General features: G+C 36.6%; 1 protein-coding gene across 2 annotated transcripts in view; it reads right to left on the bottom strand.

Moving 5' to 3' along the window:
* The window catches only part of LOC127415416 (leucine-rich repeat transmembrane neuronal protein 4-like), a 49853-nt gene extending 28012 nt beyond the window's left edge, over positions 1-21841 (bottom strand). The window contains exons 1-3 of one of the 2 annotated variants that reach the window (XM_051654120.1): positions 21717-21841; positions 1325-2396; positions 735-1234 (exon numbers count right to left, since the gene is read on the bottom strand). In XM_051654120.1, coding sequence (XP_051510080.1) covers positions 778-1234; positions 1325-2396; positions 21717-21720 — 1533 coding nt within the window. In that variant the 5' untranslated portion in view covers positions 21721-21841 and the 3' untranslated portion in view covers positions 735-777. Of the gene's footprint in view, positions 1-734; positions 2397-21716 lie in introns of both variants that reach the window. The other variant, XM_051654118.1, reaches the window with a different exon arrangement.
* Between the last annotated feature and the right edge of the window lie 217 nt (positions 21842-22058).

Genomic DNA, 22058 nt, shown 5'->3' with positions numbered 1-22058 from the left:
CTTACTCACTCATTGCCCTTAAAGTGGGTACTCTGAAGGAAGCATGGCATTACTGTATGTACTGTATGTACCCTTTGCTAACAGTCTTGTGAAAAGGCCCTTCATGAAAATATTTATTTTTTTTTTTTGTTTGGAATGACCCTTCGAGTGGGGTCCCCTTGACACAGTGCCCTTCAAGGGTACAAAAAGGCAGTTTGGAATAAAATCATGGTTAATCTTCATAAGGAATGGATAAAGCTATTGCGAGGGAACCCAAAACTATTTAAGAAAACAAATTCCCTCCCTGTCCTTAAAGGGGCTCCGTACATTGGTTCTCACGTGTGCTGTATGTAGAATGTAAAATGAGATTTGAGAGCTGCAGAGGACACCACCTTTTTTGAAGAATGACTTAAATTTCAGTTTGTTCGCAACACAAAGCTATCGTTTGGCTGCAGAAGACTTTAAATATGGCCCAAAATTCATACTTTATGGCATTTTATTTTTTACTTTTTGTCCTTTTTTGCTTGAAAGACATGGTTGTAAAAGATTCTTAGAATTTCTCCTTTTGTGTTCCAAGGAGAAAATAACAGCATACAGATTGTAAATCATGAAAAATATTTATTTTTGGGTGAACTATTCCTTTAATCATGCCATTTACTTGTGAGCATTTCAAAGATGTTGCTCATAGGATTGATTAGGGAATAAGAAGGAAGAAAAGTAGTTGTATGGGCAGTCATGCTCTTAGAAAAGTTTACCTCTGACTCCCCGGTGCAGAGAATGCGTTTTGTTAGCAGTAGGTCATACCTCGCACTCTCTGGAACCAGAGATGGTGCAGGTGCACGCCCCGTTAACCAAAGAGTCCATGGTCTCAGCATTGGAATGGTTGTAGCTCAGATAATACTCTTGCAGTTGGGAGTTGATGTTGTGCTCGGGCTCTTGAGTCTTTTTCCTGCGCTTGCGTCGGATGGAGTGCTGCTGGAGTTGCCTGATGCTGTTGGGGTAGTGACGCCAGGACACATAAATCACCAACAGGATCAACAACAACGAGAGGAATAATGCAACGCTGCCAGCGATGATCTTGTGGAAGGTCATGTGCTCGAACTCTGGCTCTGGAGTGAAAGGCAAGCTGCTGGGCGTTGGAACGGTTGGGTGGAATTCTTTGTCGGACTGAACGGGGAATAAAACCTTTGGGGTGAGTCTTTGGACTTGGGTAACTTGGGAAAGTTGTCTGGTTGTGGTGGATGTGGTTGTTGTAGTGGTGGTTCTAGGTGGTTTTGTCACGTAGAGAGTTGTTGTAGTAGTAGTCAAAAGAAAAGTTAGATCTGTGGTTGGTTCCACAGTGAATATCTCCTCACATACAGAGTTGTTCTTCACGGTGTCTATGACTTTTTCTCCTTGAAGGGATTTTGGAGTGCTGCATATAATACTGGCGTCTCTTGTACCCCTAAAGTTTCTCAGCCAAGACACCAGAGGGCAGATATTTGAGCTGCAGTCCCATACATTTCCTGCCAGGTTGATTGTGCTAATGGAGATCCATGACGAAACCACTTCCTGGGACACGTTGCTGATCTTGTTAGACTCCAGATTGAGAGTGTGCAAGTTGGGCAAACACTTAAAAATGGCAGGATCCAAAACTTGAATCTCATTGCCTGATAGATCCAATTTCTGCAAGGTGTGCCAAGTCCAAGGTGATCCCTGGATGATTGTCCGTATGCGATTCCATTGCAGATAAAGAGCCTGGAGATTTAAGAGCCGTGGAAAAAGAAAAAAGTTAATCCGGGAAAACTGATTGTGTTCCAGGTGCAATTCCGTCAGCCTGAGCAGTCCCAGAAAGGTCGTACGAGTTATGGTCCGTAGGCGATTATAACCCAAATCTAGAAACTCGAGGCTCCGACATTCCATAAAGGTACGTACAGGAATGCTTTTGATGTTGTTGGATCGGAGGTGAAGGTTCTGAAGCTTGCGAAGTCCGTGAAAATGCCCCGGCCTCAAGTCCTGCAACTGATTGTAGGACAGGTCAAGGTTTCGCAAGTTTGGAACAGTCTCAAAGGTGCCGTTCTGCAACTGCATGATCTTGTTAGAGCTCAAGATTAGTTCCTTTAGCCGACGAAGTCCCTGGAAAGCCAGTCTGTCCACTACACTCATAGAATTGTGGTCCAGGTAGAGCCACACCAGCTGGTTGAGGTGAGCGAATTGATAGGGTAGCAACACCAGAAGGCTGTTGTACCGCAGGGATAGACCCTGACACCCCAGGGAGATGTTCTCTGGGACGTCTTGAAAGGCGCCAGACTCACAGTAAACAATCTTGCCCTCACAGCGGCAACTCACTGGACACATCCGCTCCCCGTTGCTAAGCAGCAGGAGAACAGAAGCATGAAGAAGAAAACATGACAGGCGCCCTTCCCAGAGTAAGGGCCCTGTGGAAAGACACAGACAGAACACAGACAGACAACATTTTGGGTCAGTTCTAACATTCTCCCAAGAGAGCACATGTTTGCTGGTGTTTGTATGTGTCTGTGATAGCATGTCTTTTAGTCACAGTGCAGCACTTAGACCTATAGTTGGGAATAGTAAGGAATTTTAATGATTCTGGTTCTGAATTTCCTTTTATTGATTTCCATTTCTTTGACTACTCCATTACCTATTATTTTAGCACTTTAGAGGAAGAAATATTTGGAAAATGGCATGCAATTTATTTTACGTTTAGTGCACACAGTAGTTTGTTGCCAAATGATGAGAACATTTCAACAGAACAGACATTTACCAGACACTTTTATCCAAGCAACAGTGCATTCAGTGTATACATTTTATCAGTTTGTGTATTCCCTGGGAATCAGACCCATGATCTTGGTGTTGCTAGTGCCATGCTCTACCAGTTATGCCAGAGTAACCCTGTATGTTTGACATGACATAAGTCAGAAATGGGTTTAACACTCAGAGACCCAAGTATTGATATTTATGGAAAAAAGAAAAAAGAAAAAAACTCTTCCTTAGAAGTGTTTTTAGGAGGCCACTGGTTATTAAAATGATTATTTTAATACATATTTTGATTTGGGGTGAATTTTGGAAAAAGGCTGCAAAATTTAATCGCCAAGCGTTTAGGGGTTGCACAATTTTTACCACTGTTTTCTAAGAAAGTAAATGGAAGTTCTGAATTCACAACACAGTTTAACCAAACAAAAGTATATGAAAAAATATGTTACAAGAAGGAAGGGTAAATACAGGAACAGTTAAGAATTTTTAATATTTTCTGGTACTATCGAAATAATAAAAAAAATACCCATTTCTATGCAGTGACGTAACTAAGGATGGGCACAGGGTAAAAAGGGAACGATGAAAAAGGTCACGGGCCCGATGAATATCAAATAGACGAAAGTTGATATTTTGGGTGTATGTAATCAGTTTTTAATAAGTAAACGTGTTAGGAATTAAGAAAAAAAAAATCTCAGGTCAGATACTTCGAAAATTGTTACATTTGTTACAAAAGCGTAAGCAATTGTGTGAACTAGCTGTGATCTTTTTGCATGACTTTAGCAAGTTAATATGCTATTTTTTCACACCAAAACTGTTGTTGTATTACATTTCAGAGTTTTAGCTATTGTTACCCATATATAATGAATATTACATGTTATTTAATTGATTATATTGCTATGCTGGGTCTCTGAGGGTTAATACAATTCTTGCGAAAGGTGGGCTGACACAGGCTTGATGATGCAACACAGAGGCAACATACATGCAATTCAGTAATTGGTCCTAGCTATGGGCTACATAAAATGAAAATAATCAACAAATTTCACAACACTTCAGTCATACATTCAGTATTTTTTATTTTTTTTTACATTAATATTTTATATATATCTTTTATATAGAACACCACTGATAACAACAAAACTAATGAATATCTTTATTTACAACCAGTCAGCAGGCGATTTCTGAGTAGGACGTGACAAAAGCAATGACTTACGGTTCAGTTAGTGAGTCAGATTTATTCTGTAACTGCCCCAACTGATACATAAGTGGTTTTCAATCACTAAAAAGACCTGACTCCAGAATAATTTATTCGGGAATAACACTCCACATCTTTTATCATCAAAATAAATTATTAATGACAGAGATATATTGGGAACATCCTGTAAAGTGTAACAGACGGTTTACGAGTAATTAAGACGTAATGCATGAAATCTAAAAACGCACTGGGGACCTACTAATTGAATACGAAGACTGGAGTGAAATTATTCCATCATTCAACACCTTTTAATATACCCCAGTTTGAGGCCAAAATGGATGCGAGAGGGAAGAGAAGGGAGTGTTTTAAATGAATGTAAATCAATAATGAGCACCACTTATCAGAGCAGAGCTAATCTGCATACATCTAACATATGTGTAGGCATGGAACGGTTCGCCACTACTTTTCTGCCCCCTCAAAAGCTTTAACTAATGTCTGAGATAAAAATAGCATACACTCACAATATACATGGCTCAAGGCAGCCAAATACTGAATGCAGCTTAGACTCTGCACTCAATTAAGTGTGAGGGAAGGCAACATTAGGGTCATCCGTCTCAAAGTTTACTTGTATCATTAGCTAGGAACATGTGAATAATAAGTTTCCCGCTGTTGCTTTACTGCTTTAACAAGAAGAGATGTGCAACTTCAATGGGGCATACCAAACAGTTTACACAGTCATCAATTTTATATAATGGTGTCCTATTGGTACAGTAAATATGTTTCGTTCTTTGTCTAAAGGCCTGTCACCCATCTCCTGCTGACTAGTAATCGGAGCAAAGAGATAGCATAGGGAGCACATTGCTACCCTTAGCAGCAGACGTCATTAGTGGCATGGTCTTAATGGATAAAGACTCTTAAGAATGTGGTAATTCTTTGGACACGAGACTGCACAACCAAGGAGACGTTTTGTTTTCCCTAGTGGCTGCATCAAAAAAACAACATCATGGAAGTAATTAAATGAGACATTAATACTGCATATTCTCTTAACTGGAGATAAAACATTAGATGAATGTGGCGCTCCTGCTTGGAAATGGGTAGGTTTGCTGATATGGCAGGGGTTGGCATCCTTTTCGAAAATGAGTACCATTTTTTATTTATATTTTTGTTAATCACTGTGCCACATTACTGATCCTCCTGGACTTCTTTGTGGCAAAGTCATCAATGAAATGTATTTAATGCATTTAATGAATAGTAACATTAATATGTTTAATAATGACCATAAAATAAAAACAGAAAATATCAGATGCCATCAAAAATATTTGTTTTTACTACACTTCACACGTTTCAGTCCTCCTGCGGTGTCCAGGTATTCACTTAAAAAAAACGCTCCTTTGGCTGATGTTTTGTTTTAATATGAGTAGTAGCCTATTTTCCTTTTTTTTTTTCTTTTTTTTTTTTGCAATTGACACACAAGTGCCAGCTCTACAGGTCACATTCAGAGGTTGCACTACAATTATCTGACGGACACAGTTGTAAAATGTCGATTATGGTCTATTTTATCATATGTCATAAGTAGGGCTGTCAATCGATTCAAATACTTTATCTAATTAATTACATGGTATGCATGGTTATTTAAATTAATCGCAATTAATTGCATACATAAATATTTGCTGCAAAAACCCTCAAATAGCAATAACTCAATATATAATGATTAAAATCTGTAACGTTGTTGGCTGCGGCAATGATGAAGATGAAGACGATGATGAGAACCCAAGTGGAGTTTATTTACAAAAGTGAATCCAAAACCCTAACTATAAACGTGATTTAACAAAAACATGGACTGGACTGGACTGGACTGGACTGGACTGGACTGGACTGGACAACATTCACATCCAATACTTGACCACTACACAATGGATAACATGAGGCTTAAATACATGGACATGGGGGAACATAAACCAATGAACAAACAGAACTGATAACAAGATAATTAAACAATAAACCAATGAAAACATGACACATGAACATGGAGGGAAAACAGGAATCACATGACAAGGGAAACAGGAACTAAACATTTCAAAATAAAAGACATGAATCAACAGAATACACATGACAAAATCATTTTAAATAAATTTATATTTAAATAATTATATAAATAAATAAATATAAATACACCGTATATATATGTATATATATATATATATATATATATATATATATATATATATATATATATATATATATATATATATATATATATATATATATATTAGAGCTGTCAGATATGACGCTTTAACGTATATGTTTAATTAATATGTTACATTTTTTAAAAATCGCGAATAACGCATTTACCGTTAATACAGCATAAACACTGGTTTGAGGGGCAAAAACTTTGTAATGTGTCCACCCGGAGTCATAACACTGAACAACATGCCACAGCGCCAGAGCCCTTCTACAAATTAAAGCATAAAACAGCATAACACGGCAGTCCCATAGACATTCTATGGGCGGAATCAAGTATTTTTCAGCCTATATAAGGTACATTTTAATTACCACAGAAGCACACCAAATCTTAACTATCACCAAAATGCAGAATGAGACGTTTTTGTCTGCTTCAAAACAGTGTTACTATGGATGCAAAGTTTAATACAGTGAAAAAGACACTCTATTAGCATAACATAAATATATATAAATAAATCAAAATTTCCAACATTCTTTTGAATGTCCATGTACTAAAATAAAATATTTGATGCCATGAGTGTACCTTCATTTACTATTACTAGTATTTATAATGGCCATGGAAAATGAAGCAATGTGCTAACAATTTTACCTGGTCGCAAAAAGTAATCCGTTAATTTACCTGATGAACTTTCACCTTTTGCTGACCCTTTATGCTTCACAGAGCTAATGTGTGCTTCTAAATCAGTTGCACCTTTATTAGCAACTGACACATAAGTGCCAGCTTTACATGTCATACAATCTGCTTCCCACGGATCTCGACCTGGATGAAAGCATGGGAATTTCTTTGTGCAAATCTTCTGTAAATTTGCACTTTCGTTTGGGCATTGTTTCCACTCAGCTGTCATTTGCTGCTACTGTCAAGCTGTTTGATGCCGAACACAACAGCGCTTCGCGCGTTCGCGGAGAGATTGACAGGCAGGAATTTGGCCAATAGTTGCTGCAAGCCTCTTATAATCGACCAATTGGTGTGCGAGAAGGCGGAACTTACAAAGAGGGGTTAAAGCAATGCAAATATTCGAGCACACACAATGAAGTATTAGACCAGATGCACATCATAATGCAACTAAAGCCGAATCTCGGACATTTTCACAAATTTAGAAATCCGGGCCGGACTCTTTTTTAAGGTCCAAAAAAGAGGACATGTCCGGGAAAAAGGGGACGTATGGTCACCCTATTAAATGTTACTTGAATTGGTGCTATCTTTGTAAATTTTCATTTTATACTGTGGAAGGCTTTGTTTGGAAAATGTTAATAAACATAATATTGTTACATATTGTTTTGTTTCCTTTCATAAGATGGAAATAAATGCATTTTGAGAAGAAAAGACGTATATATAGTGTAAAATTTCAGCACTTTCAAAATCTGTGATTAATCGCGATTAACTGCAAAAAATTATGCGTACACATGATAGGAAGCTGTTGTGTGTGACAGAAGCAAATAATTGTCACGTATTAGATGGAAAAGATGTCCAGCGACATCACTGGCTATAGTGAAAGTCATACGAATTCATACGATTTAGCTAAATTTAGAAAAGTCGTATGAACACTTACATATTCTGCTGTGAGAGTGTGTTGAAATGGAACACTTCTGATTTGCCTGCAAATTTCAAAGCACTTGTTCAGTGGTTATAATGCCTGCATGCATTGGAAAGTAGAGCTTCTAAGATTTCAAATGATACCTATTTTGTGTTGGTCAAGAGTATAGTTATTAATATTTTGACGATTATTTTTTTTCCATCCAAGCTTAAAGTGTTAAAGGTATTTTGGATCGCTTCGCTGAAGAAACATTGAAAAAAAAACATCTTTCCTAGAAGATTTCAGTAGAAAAAATACTCCAGAAAACATGAGTTGTGGAAAATGTTATGTTATGTACGAGCTAGATACAGCTTTATATAGTTTATACTCTATCCCTCACAGCCACGTTTTCATTCCCGTCAAAAATGAAATATGGTGCTACTGCAAATGAGATCTATAATAACCACAAACTTAACCATAGTTTAGAGCTGGGCGATAAAATTATCTTGATATTTATCGAGATGAAAACATCCATGATATCGATGATAAGCTTTTGAGTAATTTTCTAGATTTAGACTGTGTTCTACATTTAGACAATCAGGTGTCTGTCGCTAAAAACGCAAGCAGTTCGGGTCTGGACCCCGGATTGATTCCATCCGGACCGCAAGACATAATGACGACGGTTGCGACCTCTCATCATCTCTAGTGAGCAGCTCAACAAAACAACAGCACTGTGTACACCAGATCTGATTTTTCTGCACTGTATTCTTGACTGTTTTTCTCTAGCACCGAACACGCTTCATTTACGCCCTGTCCCGCTTATGCCTCTTTTCCCCACATGTGAGTAGACACGAGGTGCCGCATAAGTTAACGTGAGAGCGCCTTTAGACCATAATGTTTTTTTCCTTCAAAATTTACCTTTCTTAATCAGCATGTTACGAGCCTTTATTAATAAACTAATAGATTTCTGATCTAATTTTGTGAAATTAATTAATTAACTAGTTTGCAGCCTAGTCTTTCTCACTTTAATGAAAATATAAAAATGTTCCATTCAGACTTTTACATTTTCTAAATGTTCTCCCAGCGGACACCCCTGAACCCCCATACAGTATCATTCCTCAGTCACAAGGGCTTCTATGCCCCCATACTTGGGTATCTGAATGTCACACAATATAAAAATAATTAATGTAAAAATGATATGCTGTCATTATGCTTCAAAACCAACAGATGATCTTTTGACATTCATATCCAACTGCACTTGATTGATTAATCTCTATAAAATATTTTAATATTTTGGTAGAAGATCCCTCAGATACCACTGCTTTGGATATCTCTGTGCCCCCAATGCAGTTTTGTATAGACTATTTTGACTGTTTAGGATTTTCTTTTTTTTTTTTCGTCTTCTTTTCTTCTGACAACTTGAAAAAATATAAAAGTTCAATGTGCAAATGTGAATGCATATCGTGATAAATATCGATAACGATATGAAAAAGAATATCGTGATGGTTACTACAATTTTACTGCAGATGTATATGAATACTACAAAATTACTGTAATAAAACCATGGTTAATTGTGTCAACACAATGGTTTCCACCAGAAAACATGCAGTCTTAGTTACTACAATATTACAGTAGTAAAACCATGGTTAATTTTCATAAGAGTTAAACAAATAGGGTGACAACATTAAACTGAACATAAATGTATACTTAATATTCACGAATAAAAAATAAAAACATTGTTTTATAAATGAATCAAGAAATAGTGATAAACAGCAGCAATTAACTATATATCAGTAAATCATTTATGTGAACTAGTTCATTTACTTGATTAAAATGATTTTGTTCCCCCAGCGCAACATGAGAGTGAGAGGAAGGTTTAGGTGATTGCATTAGGTTACCAACCCCTGCTCCAGGGTATTTAATGAGCAATGGGATGCTTGATGAATTTGGAAAGTTTCTCTTGCTTCATTTTAAGTTGGTACAACAGAAGAACTTCATCCAAATCATGCTGTATGTGAATCTTACTAATCAATCCTCAGGTCTGGCTGTTAAAGACAAAAATTATGTGGAAATTAAGCCTTTGAGGGTCATTAGAGGCTAAAGATTCACAGAGCTGATTCACTTGATGTTTTCCTTTCACTTAACTGTTTAAAACCAAGAGTAGATAAGGCTGCTTTTAAAAGCGTAGCCATCTGATGTGTTCCTAATGGATGGAGCGTGTATGCCAAGGGGTGGGGTACACATCCAGAGTTTCCACATGCTACTCTTATTTGTATTTTAATTGAGTTGATCTAACATTGAGATACAGGCTGTATTTCTAGCCAATCAGCTCATAAGACTTTAATGTCTGAAGTTTAGAGCGTCTTGTTATCTCTTAAGCTCTTAGTTTATTTCTGTAGAAAATAAAAAAAAATAAAAATAAAAAAAAATGAGGCTTAAGGGCTTTAAGGGGTAGACGTATGGTCTGAACTATAGGTTGTATTGTTGTATTGTTGTACCAAGGAAAAATGGAAATTCAGTAATTTACTCTTCATTTAATTTCAAACCCATTTTATGTTAATTTTGAAGCAACTATTTTCCATACTACAATCAATATATACATACATACAATATATACATTCCATACATACAATCAAATGAATACTTACCATGTCTGTCAAGCTCCAAAAAGGAAAAAAAAACACACACCAAAAAAAAAAAAAGAAAAACATAAAAGTATTCCATATGTCTTGCTTTGTGTGACAAACGGCCCATCATTTTTATATTTCTTTAATCTTCAAAAAGATGAAATACGGTGCCTATGGCACAGGTTTGACATGATGACGTTTGGTCAAGCAGCCTGATCTCATTATAAGTAACTATTTGAACATTTTACTTGAACATTTAAATGTAAATATTTGAACGTTTGGATATACGCTGAAACATACAATATGGAAGTTTTGACATAATCAAAAACGTAAACATTTTTACGTATTTACAGCTTTAGAAACGTAAAATATTTACCAACACATTATAAATATATTTGGATTCCTGAATCCATTAAATATATTTGTATACATTATTTATTGTATATTTATACTAAATAAATACATTTTAAATACCCTACCCCATAAAAATCATAATGATATTAATGTACAGTGACAATAATTTTGGTTTCAATATACTAATTTATATATATATATACATTAGAACTGAAAACCCCACCCTACTCCTAAAGGCTGCTGCACCCAGATGAGAAGTGCCATGCTGCTAGGACACAGCACCTGTATCAAACACAGGGCACGGTGATGCGGTTCAGGTGGCAGACAGTACACACAAAAGTTCAAGTTCAAGAAAGAACAAGGCTAGAGTAAACAATATATGTCCATTGATAATGTTTTGGGTCAAATTTAATGGAAAATATGCGAATTGCGCTCCATGGCGTGGCAGAAATGTGAGCCTTTGGATTCGTAGGTGGGCGCCGTTGACAGACGCAGAGCGGCGGTGGCGGTATACATACATTCATGGAAAATAATTGTTTTGAATTTTAGAACACGCAATGTCATCCGCCAGACGTGTCCGATGTGCGACCCCCTTAATCCTACTACTTCACAAAAATGGCAAAATTTTGTACAAAATTGAATACATTTATGCATTTGGCAGACGCTTTTATCCAAAGCAACTTACAGTGCACTTGTTACAGGGACAATCCCCCTGGAGCAACATGGCGGTGCCTTGCTCAAGGACACAATGGTGATGGCTGTGGGGATTGAACCAGCAACCTTCTGATTACCAGTTATGTGCTTTAGCCCACTACACCACCACCACTACTACTACAAAAGTAGCTCAAACAATAATGTGCTGATGAATCAATGTGCTCCCTGATGGCATACAACAGCTTTGTGTGAGATATAGAGTGAAATTTAAGTTACTAATTGCTGAATATCTTCTCCTGATCCACTCCGTGAAGGCGCAGTCATATACAGTGTTGGGTGTATCCGATTACAAAGTAATTAGTTACTGTAATCGAATTACTTTTTAGTCAAAAAGTAATATAATGCATTACATTTTAAATTCTTGTAATCAGATTAGTTACAGACTTTCAATTAAAGCAATTACTTTTAAGTACAGTACTTGCGCTAAAGTAATATGAATGAGGAGAAAATATAGACGTTTTTAATTTGAGCGAAAAACCACAAACTTTTATAGAATATTTTATATTTAGAAAGTAAATAAAAAGTCAAATAATTAATAATGTGATTTCTTTTTAGGGAAAGTAATCAGTGAAGTAATCTAATTGCATTTTTATAGAAGTAATTAGTAATTTGTAGTGGATTACTTATTTTGGTAATTTACCCAACCTTAGTCATATCTCATTTAAACATACTGTATAGAGTACATCACAGATTAAGGAGTGTCACAATCGTACACAAGACACATGAGAGCCGATGAGCATTGCAATGCTTCTTGAGGCGGCAAATCAATGTGAGTTGACAGTTACAGTTACGGCAGGCTCTAGATCATTGAATAAAAGGCTTGAATTTGGGTCTATTCCTCACATAAAGCTATCTGAAGATTTGGATTATAGCAAAGGAATAAAATGGATTACTTTTGGTTGTTTTGTGTTTTGGCATATTCTGAAAACTCTTTTTGTGTCCCATGGTAAATAAAATAAAAATTAAATGCTTAATGAATGATTAAACGATTACAGAATTTTTATTCATTTGAACATTTTATAGTTAATTCTTGGTTAAAGTGATATAATCCTTTAAAATGTTGAATAGGGAAGCAGAAATCACAGAGAACCGGATGAAACTGTCAATGTCATATTAGGTAATGCATCAATTGCGTCAAATAAATGTGATGGCATGTAACATTTAACTAATCTTATTGATTATAAATGCAATGAAATTAAATTTTCATTGATTCAATCAGTATACGTAAACATTTGTATGTTTCTAAAGGTGTTAATACGTTACATTGTTACGTGTTAGATGCAGTCAATACGTCAATATTTTTTTCGAGTGTCTATGCAAACGTAAGCAAATGTACGATTGCTAGAACTAAACTTTACATAAGAATACATAAAAAGTCCTATGAGATCACGTTGGGTCATGAGACACATGAGAACCAATGGTGTTTTTCGTTTATGACATCAGACCTGCAATTTACACCATTTTTGTAGTCCATTCAACTTTTGTAGTCCATTTCAGAGCTTCGTCGGAGGGAAAGATTATCATTGGATAACTTATATTTTGGTCTGTTTGTTAATCAATGCTATCGTTTGGCTTAAAAAGACTAGCGCACAAGTCATATGGACTACTTTATTCAGCTAAAAATAACAGGATATGGTTTAGAACATCATAAATGTGAGTAAATTACAGGTTTTCATTTTTGTGTGAACTATTCCTCTGCGGCAGTACAACCCACTGAATTTAACAAAACCTTACTTAATGTTTCACTCTTTAAAAATGTATCAAATGTAGAGCCTCATTGTGATCTAATAATTGAACACACAAGATTAGATTCAACATTTAATGGAGAACTCTGTGAACTGTTCACCCAACATTTGCAATACGCTATTCCAGCTAATTTGTTTGGTAGCCTGAGTAAAACTAATTGACATTTCAGGACAGACACATCCAAGTTTCTGCAATTCCGAAGGCCATTAACAGTGCTTTGGAGAATAGGATGAAAAGACAGACTGAGAGAAAGAGAGCTGCCATCTCCCTTGGCAAAAAGACAAGTTGATATTTTAAATGAAAGCTGCAGTGTTTCATTACCCCCTACTTGGAGAGTAATACCCCGACTGGACCCGGCAGGAGATGATTAAGGAACAAGATGAAATGCAGTAAGAGTGTGAGAAATAAAGCACAAGGATAACAAACCAAATGAAGCAAATATGGCGGACAAGCCACCATTATCCAGTTCTTCAGGGACACAAGCAGATGCAAGCAGAGAGAGTCGTCTTTTTTTTTTTTTTTTTTTGGTATCAGAAGAGCAAACCAACATCAGTTAGATATGTACCAGATGGAAAAATAGGTCAAGTGTTTTTATAAGGGGTCAGTCTTTGTTTTTAAAGGCCAAAACATACTTGACGCAGTACGTGAACGCAGACGCTTCAGACTCGATTTTATGTGTAGTTGCGTTTCAAAATGTGTCACAATTCATAACACAATGCAAGTGCATGTTACATTCTCAACGCTGCCACAAGGGGCACTATAGCAGACATTAGTGTAAACTGTCTGCTTACGGTGTGTTTTCTCTACTGTCATGGCGGAGCAAAAGTTTGAAGACAATCTTGCTGAGCAAGAAAGCTAAAGTCAATATATGTACAGCAACTTATCTAAATGATAACTAATCCAGTTTAACGGCACCGACTTTTTTGAAGGTAACTCTATCGCCCCCTTGAGTACTGAGGTTTGTTACCACCACAGTAACGCAAGATCGCAAGTTTTGAATGTTCAACCAGACTGCACGTTGGCCAAGTGCTCACATCTGCGTACACAGATTTGCATAAAGTATGTTTCTGGCCTAAAGGTGCACTCAGTAATTGTTTGTGTTGTGCTAATCTTAGCGGCGTAGATGCAGCATCACACATGGGCAAAAGTTCTTGGTAACTGATGCCATTGTAAAAGTGTGCTATTTGCAATCAGCCATGATCAATTTATTGCACAAGTAGTGAAAGCATCCAAATCACAGGGTATTACTGAGATAAAGCTAGGAATAATTTGTTTTAAAATAAAGATTTAAAATTTTTTATGTTTAATTTTAAGAATCACTTTGTGCACCTTTTTACAATGTTGGTTGATAATGTGCTTTTTGGAATAATTACTGCATTCCATGTGTCAGATTTGTGATGTTCCTATCCCCAGTCCGTAAAATGTGTTACCAACTGGTAAAAAAAAAACAAAAAACACTTTCAGTTTCAGATCCATCAAAAGTTTTTTTTTTTTTTTAAGCTGTCAATCCATGGGGAATTGGGTGTTCCCAATGGACTATCGTTATATCGAGTTTTCTGCACTTTGAAATGTTTGATTTCCTCTGTCCAGAGATCTTAGCATTAAGGGCATGGCTAATCCTACTTTAAGTCATTCATTCGCAAAGAAAACACAGATCTAATCGGAATACATCCATGTTAAGAGCCGCAAGGCAAACCAAACCTTGCTCGAGGAAAGGGTGAAAACATATTGTGGTCCTGAGAATTTCATTCATTCTGTCCACGGTGAGGGTGAAATTAATAAGTATTAAATTCCATTTGTTTATCTGTACTGAGCCTAATCTCATGAAAATTATATGACAATGGCAATGTTTTTGCAAAATTATATTACGTGGCTCCTAAAATATAATGTAAATATAAAATATAACGGCATTTCCGAGGTGAAATATCCACTGTGTGACGCTAAAAGTGAGTAAAAACTCTGCCAAACAGATTTAACAGTTTTAAATCAACAAAACATCCCTACTTCCCTACCCTAAACCTTAAACCTAAATCTAACCGATAGTGTCATAAAAATCCTATTTGTGATGAAAACGGAATTACTGAAACAACCACGTCATTTTGTGGTGTTTCTAAGGCACTTTTGGCTCATGTGTCAACTCCTGTGCTCTTCAGGACTCATAGCCTGATCCTTTGCATTACAAGTGCGACGCTCTATCAGTTGAGCTACTGTACAGTGCAAATTGATTACACTTGAACAAGCTTGTAAATGTAGTTGATTATGTAATGCAAACATTAAAACGTATCGCCTCACAAGTCATGCGTTATGGTAAAAGTGTTTTGAGGTCATAAGATAGTATTGTGTGAGGAACAGGGCGTGTGAGGAAGTGTTTATGAACTGATTTTACTCGTGACTGTGTTAAAGGAAATAAAAGTCATTGTTGATGCACCTCTAGTGTTTATTTCTCCAGGAAATTGCCGCAATACGTACAACGAGCCATGTAAAAATATTTAGCAAAAATGTATAATAGCCCATGTGGCCTTGGTGGCGTCGCCGAAATGGAAGTTATTTCAGAGGCGGATAAAGTTATTGCATTTTAATGACAGATTACAAAAGACAAACATTTGTTTTCTTTAGAATAATGTGCACTGATGAACCGTGCACAATAAGACCAGGAACATGTATTCAGAAAGTAAATAGGGTCTATTATGATGTAATATTGACTTTAAGAGTCTGCCAAATGAATAAAATGTTATGTGGCCAGTTCTGCAGTCTGCACAGACAAAAAATAGTTGACTATATTAAAGCAAGTTTGGTATGCATGACTAGAATTTCAGAATGTTCCTAATGTGCTTGGACTTGTGCCATATGTGCAGATACACTCTTTGCCTGGGGTCTTTAAGATAATGCATTTTGTTAATAATATTAAATTAAATTAATCTTTATAGAGCGTGTAGTTATCAGCTGGTGTTTTCTTGAGCATACATTATATGCATGGTCAGATTAACATATCCTTTGTTTGAAAATTTATTATTTAACATGTCAACATACTTAATTTGACAGTTTTGCTCTGGAATTCAGAAAAGCATCAGAGAGGATCTTTAGAATGTTTGCTGAAGGATTTTTACGATTTCTGCAACACACACACTCTGTACATCTCAAACAGATGGTAGGAGAGTTCTTCCACAGTTTAGTTCAACACAACCACTGGTTTTGCTCAAATTCATCAGACCAGAGGCCTGTTTCACGAAGCCAGTTTCAGTGTCTACTCGAAAAGAGTTTGAGTTTAGTTTGCGCAAACTCTGGTTTTTCGGTCTCAATAAGGTGGGGTTGTTCATCACCATGGTAACTTATGTTACAACGCTAACCTGCTCCATGGCAGGAATACTCTATTCTGATTGGTCAATGGCACCATCTAGTGGTCTGTTATTGCTCTGTAACAACCGCATATTCATGTGTCAGTCCTTGCGAACCGTCTCTCCTGCTTCTTTGATCACTGTGCGATCTCAAGTAAGGTAATACAATTTCAACTCAAATACATTTTTCATGTCCATTTATTTATTTGGCAAGTAGTCTTGTAATAGCCTGGATAATGAGGTGGCAGATGGCCATTTTCGCAAAATAATCACCAACAGAAAACTCAGATGCAAACCAAAGGTTAACTTCAGCTGTTCTGCGACTTCTTTCTTCTCAAATTACATATTTCAACGCAAATAAATATGTTATGTCCATGTATTAATTTATTTGGTTAGCAGAATCCATATCACCCTGTCGGGGTTTATTGTGCGTTAACAACTGGCTGACAGTACATTATCCCTTACTCATGGTGTAACTTCGTCATAGGAGAACCGGGACTTGAAACATGAAACACACTGCCACAACACCCCATGCTCATATTGTTCCAAATCTGTATGACTTTATTTCCTCCATGAAACACAAAAGATGATGTTAAGCAGAATGTTAGCCTCAGTCACCACTGACTTTCATTGCATATTTTGTTCCCCTACATCTGAAAGTGAATGTTACTAAGACTGACAGTCTGCCAAACATCTCCATTTGTGTTCCACAGAAGAAAGTCATACAGATTTGGAACAACATGAGTGTAAGTAAATGATAACAGAATTTTTAATTTTGGGTGAACTATCCCTTTAATTGTACTAAATTAATCCATTCAAATGACAGCTCTCACTACATCAGTCGAAAATGCTTATATAATGCTCAAACCCTTATCATGGGAACCAAAAAACTTCAATTAGGTTTTCTTTTTCTCAGAGAAAAGGTGTGGAATTGGCTACATATTGTGTAAAATAAATACAGGAAAGTTAATCATGACTCATCAGTACATTTAAGGACAAGTACCACGTAAGCTATTGACGGCCACAGATTGAGTACTGTAATTGCAAAACAGACTTCTATTCATACCACAAATGATCGAAGCAAGAAAAATCAGCAGTGTCTACAGATGGATGCACTTGCTAATACAGGGACTTAATTGATTGTAACATGGCCATTCAAAGTATGGTTGAGCTACTTGTGAATTTCAGTGGAAAGCATGAAGGAAAATTTGCATTACGAAGACCTCCCGAGAACAGTCCAGAATGCAAAGACACGCAGACGAACTCTTATCATATTCCACCGAACAGCCATCAAGAGACCAATTACACACTGTAAAAAGCTTCTCTGTGATATGAGTCAGACCTCTCATAAGGCATTTCTGTGCATTAAATAAGACATACGTCCAGTAGCGTGCAGAGTCCTCAGCAGGGACAGGGGCAAAAGGATAAAAAAAAAAAGGGCACTGATTTTTTATTTAAAGAGTAGCACTTACATATACTTAACTAATTCTTTGCTTTTTGAGTATTTAAGCATTTTTCTTGTATTATAAACATGATTTTTGCCATTATTTCCTTTTTGACAAATAATAGCCTGTTATATTCCTAACAAAAAGCATCATATTTTACACTTTTTTTCAGACATAGTCTGTGATAATCCCATGTTTTTGACATGTGTCATAGTAAAAACTTGTTTTTTTTTTTTTTTTTTTTTAAGTATTTTAGAGTACTATGACAGTATCATGAAATATAAATGTAATCATTCAGTACCATGGTGTTACCCTGGAACCAGCACAGTGGATTTTTTAATTTTTTTTTTTAGGGCTCTAATCTTTTTCTTTTCTCATCACTCTGTTGACTTTTCACATCTCTGCACCCTAACTTTATAATTTTATCTCTGCTGTTTCCATTCTGACCTTGTCATGGTTTTGAATGGGTAGCCTACATGTCCAAAAACGGTAATACCATGGTATTTTTCTGAAATGTAGTCAACTGGGTTTGCCTGAATTAGGCAGCTCATTCAGTTAATGGCAGTATTCTATAAAAGACGTATTACATTTCTATCACGATGCGACCGCTCCCATTATTATTAATAAAGCAGTCTACACTGCAGGTGTGCCTTGTGATTTCGGAAATGCGGTAGCAATCGAGTATTAATCTGTTGGTGAACATAAAACACAATACATGGAGTGGACATTTCATCTGACCTGTGTTGGTTTGCATTTATAGTTCTGCATTGGTGTGTCAGCATCGTTCTGTGAGTACACAGCCAAAATGTATTAAATTATTGTAGCATAAAAAATTTGTTCAACGTATGTAAACATGTAAACTTTGTAAACAAAGAAATTTAGTTATATACTATTTATTATTCATGTTGCCTGCATTTCAGACAGAAAAGAAATGAGGAAATGATTGTATGCTTGCTCTTGAGTTACCTAAATAATAATACATAAACATGTTTTGGCATACTTTTGATGTTCCGTGCTGAAAAAGAAATAATCAAAATAATTAATAACTACTCGCCTAAATAACACAAAATGGGTGTCGTATTAATGACTTTACAATGCAAACAGGCAATATAACCAACTCTTACCAGGTACTTTTTAATTTGCTGACAAATTAGAAGTGTTCCATTTCCATAACTTATTAATAATATAAGGAATAATTGACGAAAGACTGGTGAATTATTGAAAAATAATGCACACCCGAGGTGGTAATGCGGTCACAAAGTGAAGTGGAGTGAACATTGCACCTCGGGTGTGCATTATTTTTAAATAATTCAACGGGCCGGAGTCAATTATCCTGCTTATACCATGGTTACCACACCTTAATACATCGTTCAGGGTTTTATCTCAAGACATTTTCTGGTTTTCGTCCCTAAACACTCTTGTGAGTGGAACTACTTTCTTCTGCCACAGATTCAGCATCTTGCTCTGATACAGCTCAAGCCATCGTTGCTAGTTCAAAAACGTCACATTAGAACAGAAGCGCAAAAAACATATATGCATGGTATGCAATGCATAGGGGCGCCATGTAAAGGGGCGCCAGTAGCTCACTAAAGGTGGTACAATTGGCCTCCTCGACCCCTCCAACATCCCCCTCCCCCAAAGCTTATAATGGATGACACCCCCCCCCCCCCCCCCAGCTTGATAGATACATGAGGCAAAAAATTTCATTTTGCATAACCGCTCGGAAATGTGTAGTTGCGCCCCTGCATTAGAACTAGCAACGGAGGACTGCGACGCTTGCGCTGCTTTACTGGAGCACTTACTGGAGTAACAAGTTATGCGTTTGTGCGTGTGTGTGAGAGTTTGTGTGTGAGTTTTTTTGAGGGATCGAAAGAGAGAAGCTCAGAATCTGAGAGAGATCGCCTGTGGTATTACCTTTATTTGTTGCAGCTTTCGTCAGAAGTAACATCAATTCAAAATCACCATGATGTACGTTTAAGCACTTCTCAGCAGCAGCGAGTCCGCCATATTTCCAATGTAAACCTTAACAACTGTTTTTAACCTTACTGAGATGTCGGTGACTGACATGACATCTCTATTTCTCGCTCTCGATTAAGTGTGTGTGTAATGCGTGTGTGTGTGAGAGAGCTTAAGAGAGGGGGAGGGGGAGCATGAGGGTGTTTCCCACAAATATTTAAAAATAATATACAAACTGTTGTATTTAATAATTAAATACAACAAGTGCATCTAACTTTGATACAGCTCAAGCCTTCGTCACGTCAGAACTAGCAACGGAGGATGCGCTGCTTTTTGGCATTGGAGTAACAAGGTAGTGGAACTACTTTATAGCTGTGCGTTTACTTGAAAAATAATTGCACACCTTAGATCGTTCGTCAACCAATCAGAATCAAGCATTCAACAGACCCGTGGTATAACATTATTTACTGTGCACAAACTGTTAAACATACGGTCAATTCATTGTGCCAATTGGAATGTTCACGAGTAGAAAACAACAAATTATTTCACTCAGATATTAAATGAATATCAAGTAATGGCTTGGAGAAAAAAGCTTTTAGAGTGTATATGCTGTAAACAGATATCTTCTGTCACGTTTTGCTTGTAAATTCATGAAACATAAACAGATTTTAAAAAAAGCTGATGCTCCGTGACTTGACTTCGATGCTCCGGGGCGAATTTACACATTTTTGCTCCCTCAAAGGGCACTGCTGCGGGAGGTGACGCTACTCGAAAGCTCATTCCAAACAAAAGTGAAAAAATTAATGGGCCCTTCCACAAGATGAAGGGTACCCACTTCAAGGGCTCTGCACCCCGGAGTAGAGCATAGGGAGGAGCACTTGCGATTAGAATCCTCCCCCAATCTGCTGTAGTGCGCGCTGTTAAAAGCACCTACGCATAATTTTCTTTACTACGCCCACGATTTACAGAGAAACCTCATAATAATACATTATTACTGTTATTGTAAGATTACTACGAGATTTTAATTTTGTTTTATTTAACCATTTTAATTTAATTATTATAATGTCTACTTTTTTTTTTTTTTTTTTCTGGATGACCAGAAGGGCACCTTTAGATCTGTGAATGAAAGGGGCAGGGGCTTGCACCCCTGCTGCCCCAGTTCTGTGCATGTCACAGCATACATCCGCAAGAAAAGGAACACTTATTGCTCGTTACTGTTGGTAACTGTACATTAGAAGCATTTTTAAGTAAAGAAATGAGAATGTTTCTCTTTTTTTTTTCATTTCAAATTACGAGAAATGAATTTGAAATAAACAAAAATAAAGAAAAAAAAACAGTTAAAGAACACATAAACCTACTATAAACACAGAGACATGTTTTTATGTTAATACAATGTTACTAACATATTTTCATATTCCTAAAAATAATTCTAAAGTTCACTACAGTATGTGCAAAGTGTTATATTTAAAATTCCAAATGCACTGTTGCTTTACCAGTTTGGCTATATACTGTATATCAATTTAAAGTACAAGTAACTGGCATCTGAATTGGGGTGGGGGGGGGCATGACAGCAATCAGGTATGGAGAAAATTGATTACCCATCAAAATGCGTGAAAAACAAACACATGGGCGCAAACTGCATATTCATTAAACGCCAAAACCACATTATATAATTACTGCATTTGCAACAGAAAATGCAAGTTCATTTATTTATTTTATTTTTTATTTTTTGGCATGCGCCGTTGACAAATGTGAAAGGATGTTTGTCATGCACTGCGCACCTTAATTCGAGAACATGTTCATTTAACAAAAACAAACAAAACATATATATATATTTTTTCTTTGCTTCATGTTCTTACCCATTGCATAGCTCCTGTTCCAGTTGAATGTTTAGAAACCAATTCAGCTCGCGACTCCAGAAATCTCTCCTCTGCGCTTTTTTGGTGATGATGAGTGCATCTAAATTTAAAAGCGTCAGTTTTTTGAGCGCCTGAGTTGCTTGTGAGTCACTTGAAAAACCATAACTACAAAGAAAACCCCGAGCTGATATATCAGGTAACCGATTCCAACGATTAATTCGCATTAAAAACGGAGGTTGTCATGTCAAGCATCAAGATGCGCTCGCGATCGTAAAGACGATCATGAAAGGAGAAAAACAAAATGATAAGTTTTATCAAACGCAGGTTATAAAAGCCGCCATG

This window comes from Myxocyprinus asiaticus, chromosome 24 (genome assembly GCF_019703515.2).
Source record: "Myxocyprinus asiaticus isolate MX2 ecotype Aquarium Trade chromosome 24, UBuf_Myxa_2, whole genome shotgun sequence".
Taxonomy (NCBI): Eukaryota; Metazoa; Chordata; class Actinopteri; order Cypriniformes; family Catostomidae; genus Myxocyprinus; species Myxocyprinus asiaticus.
This window is presented reverse-complemented; position numbering and strand designations above follow the sequence as displayed.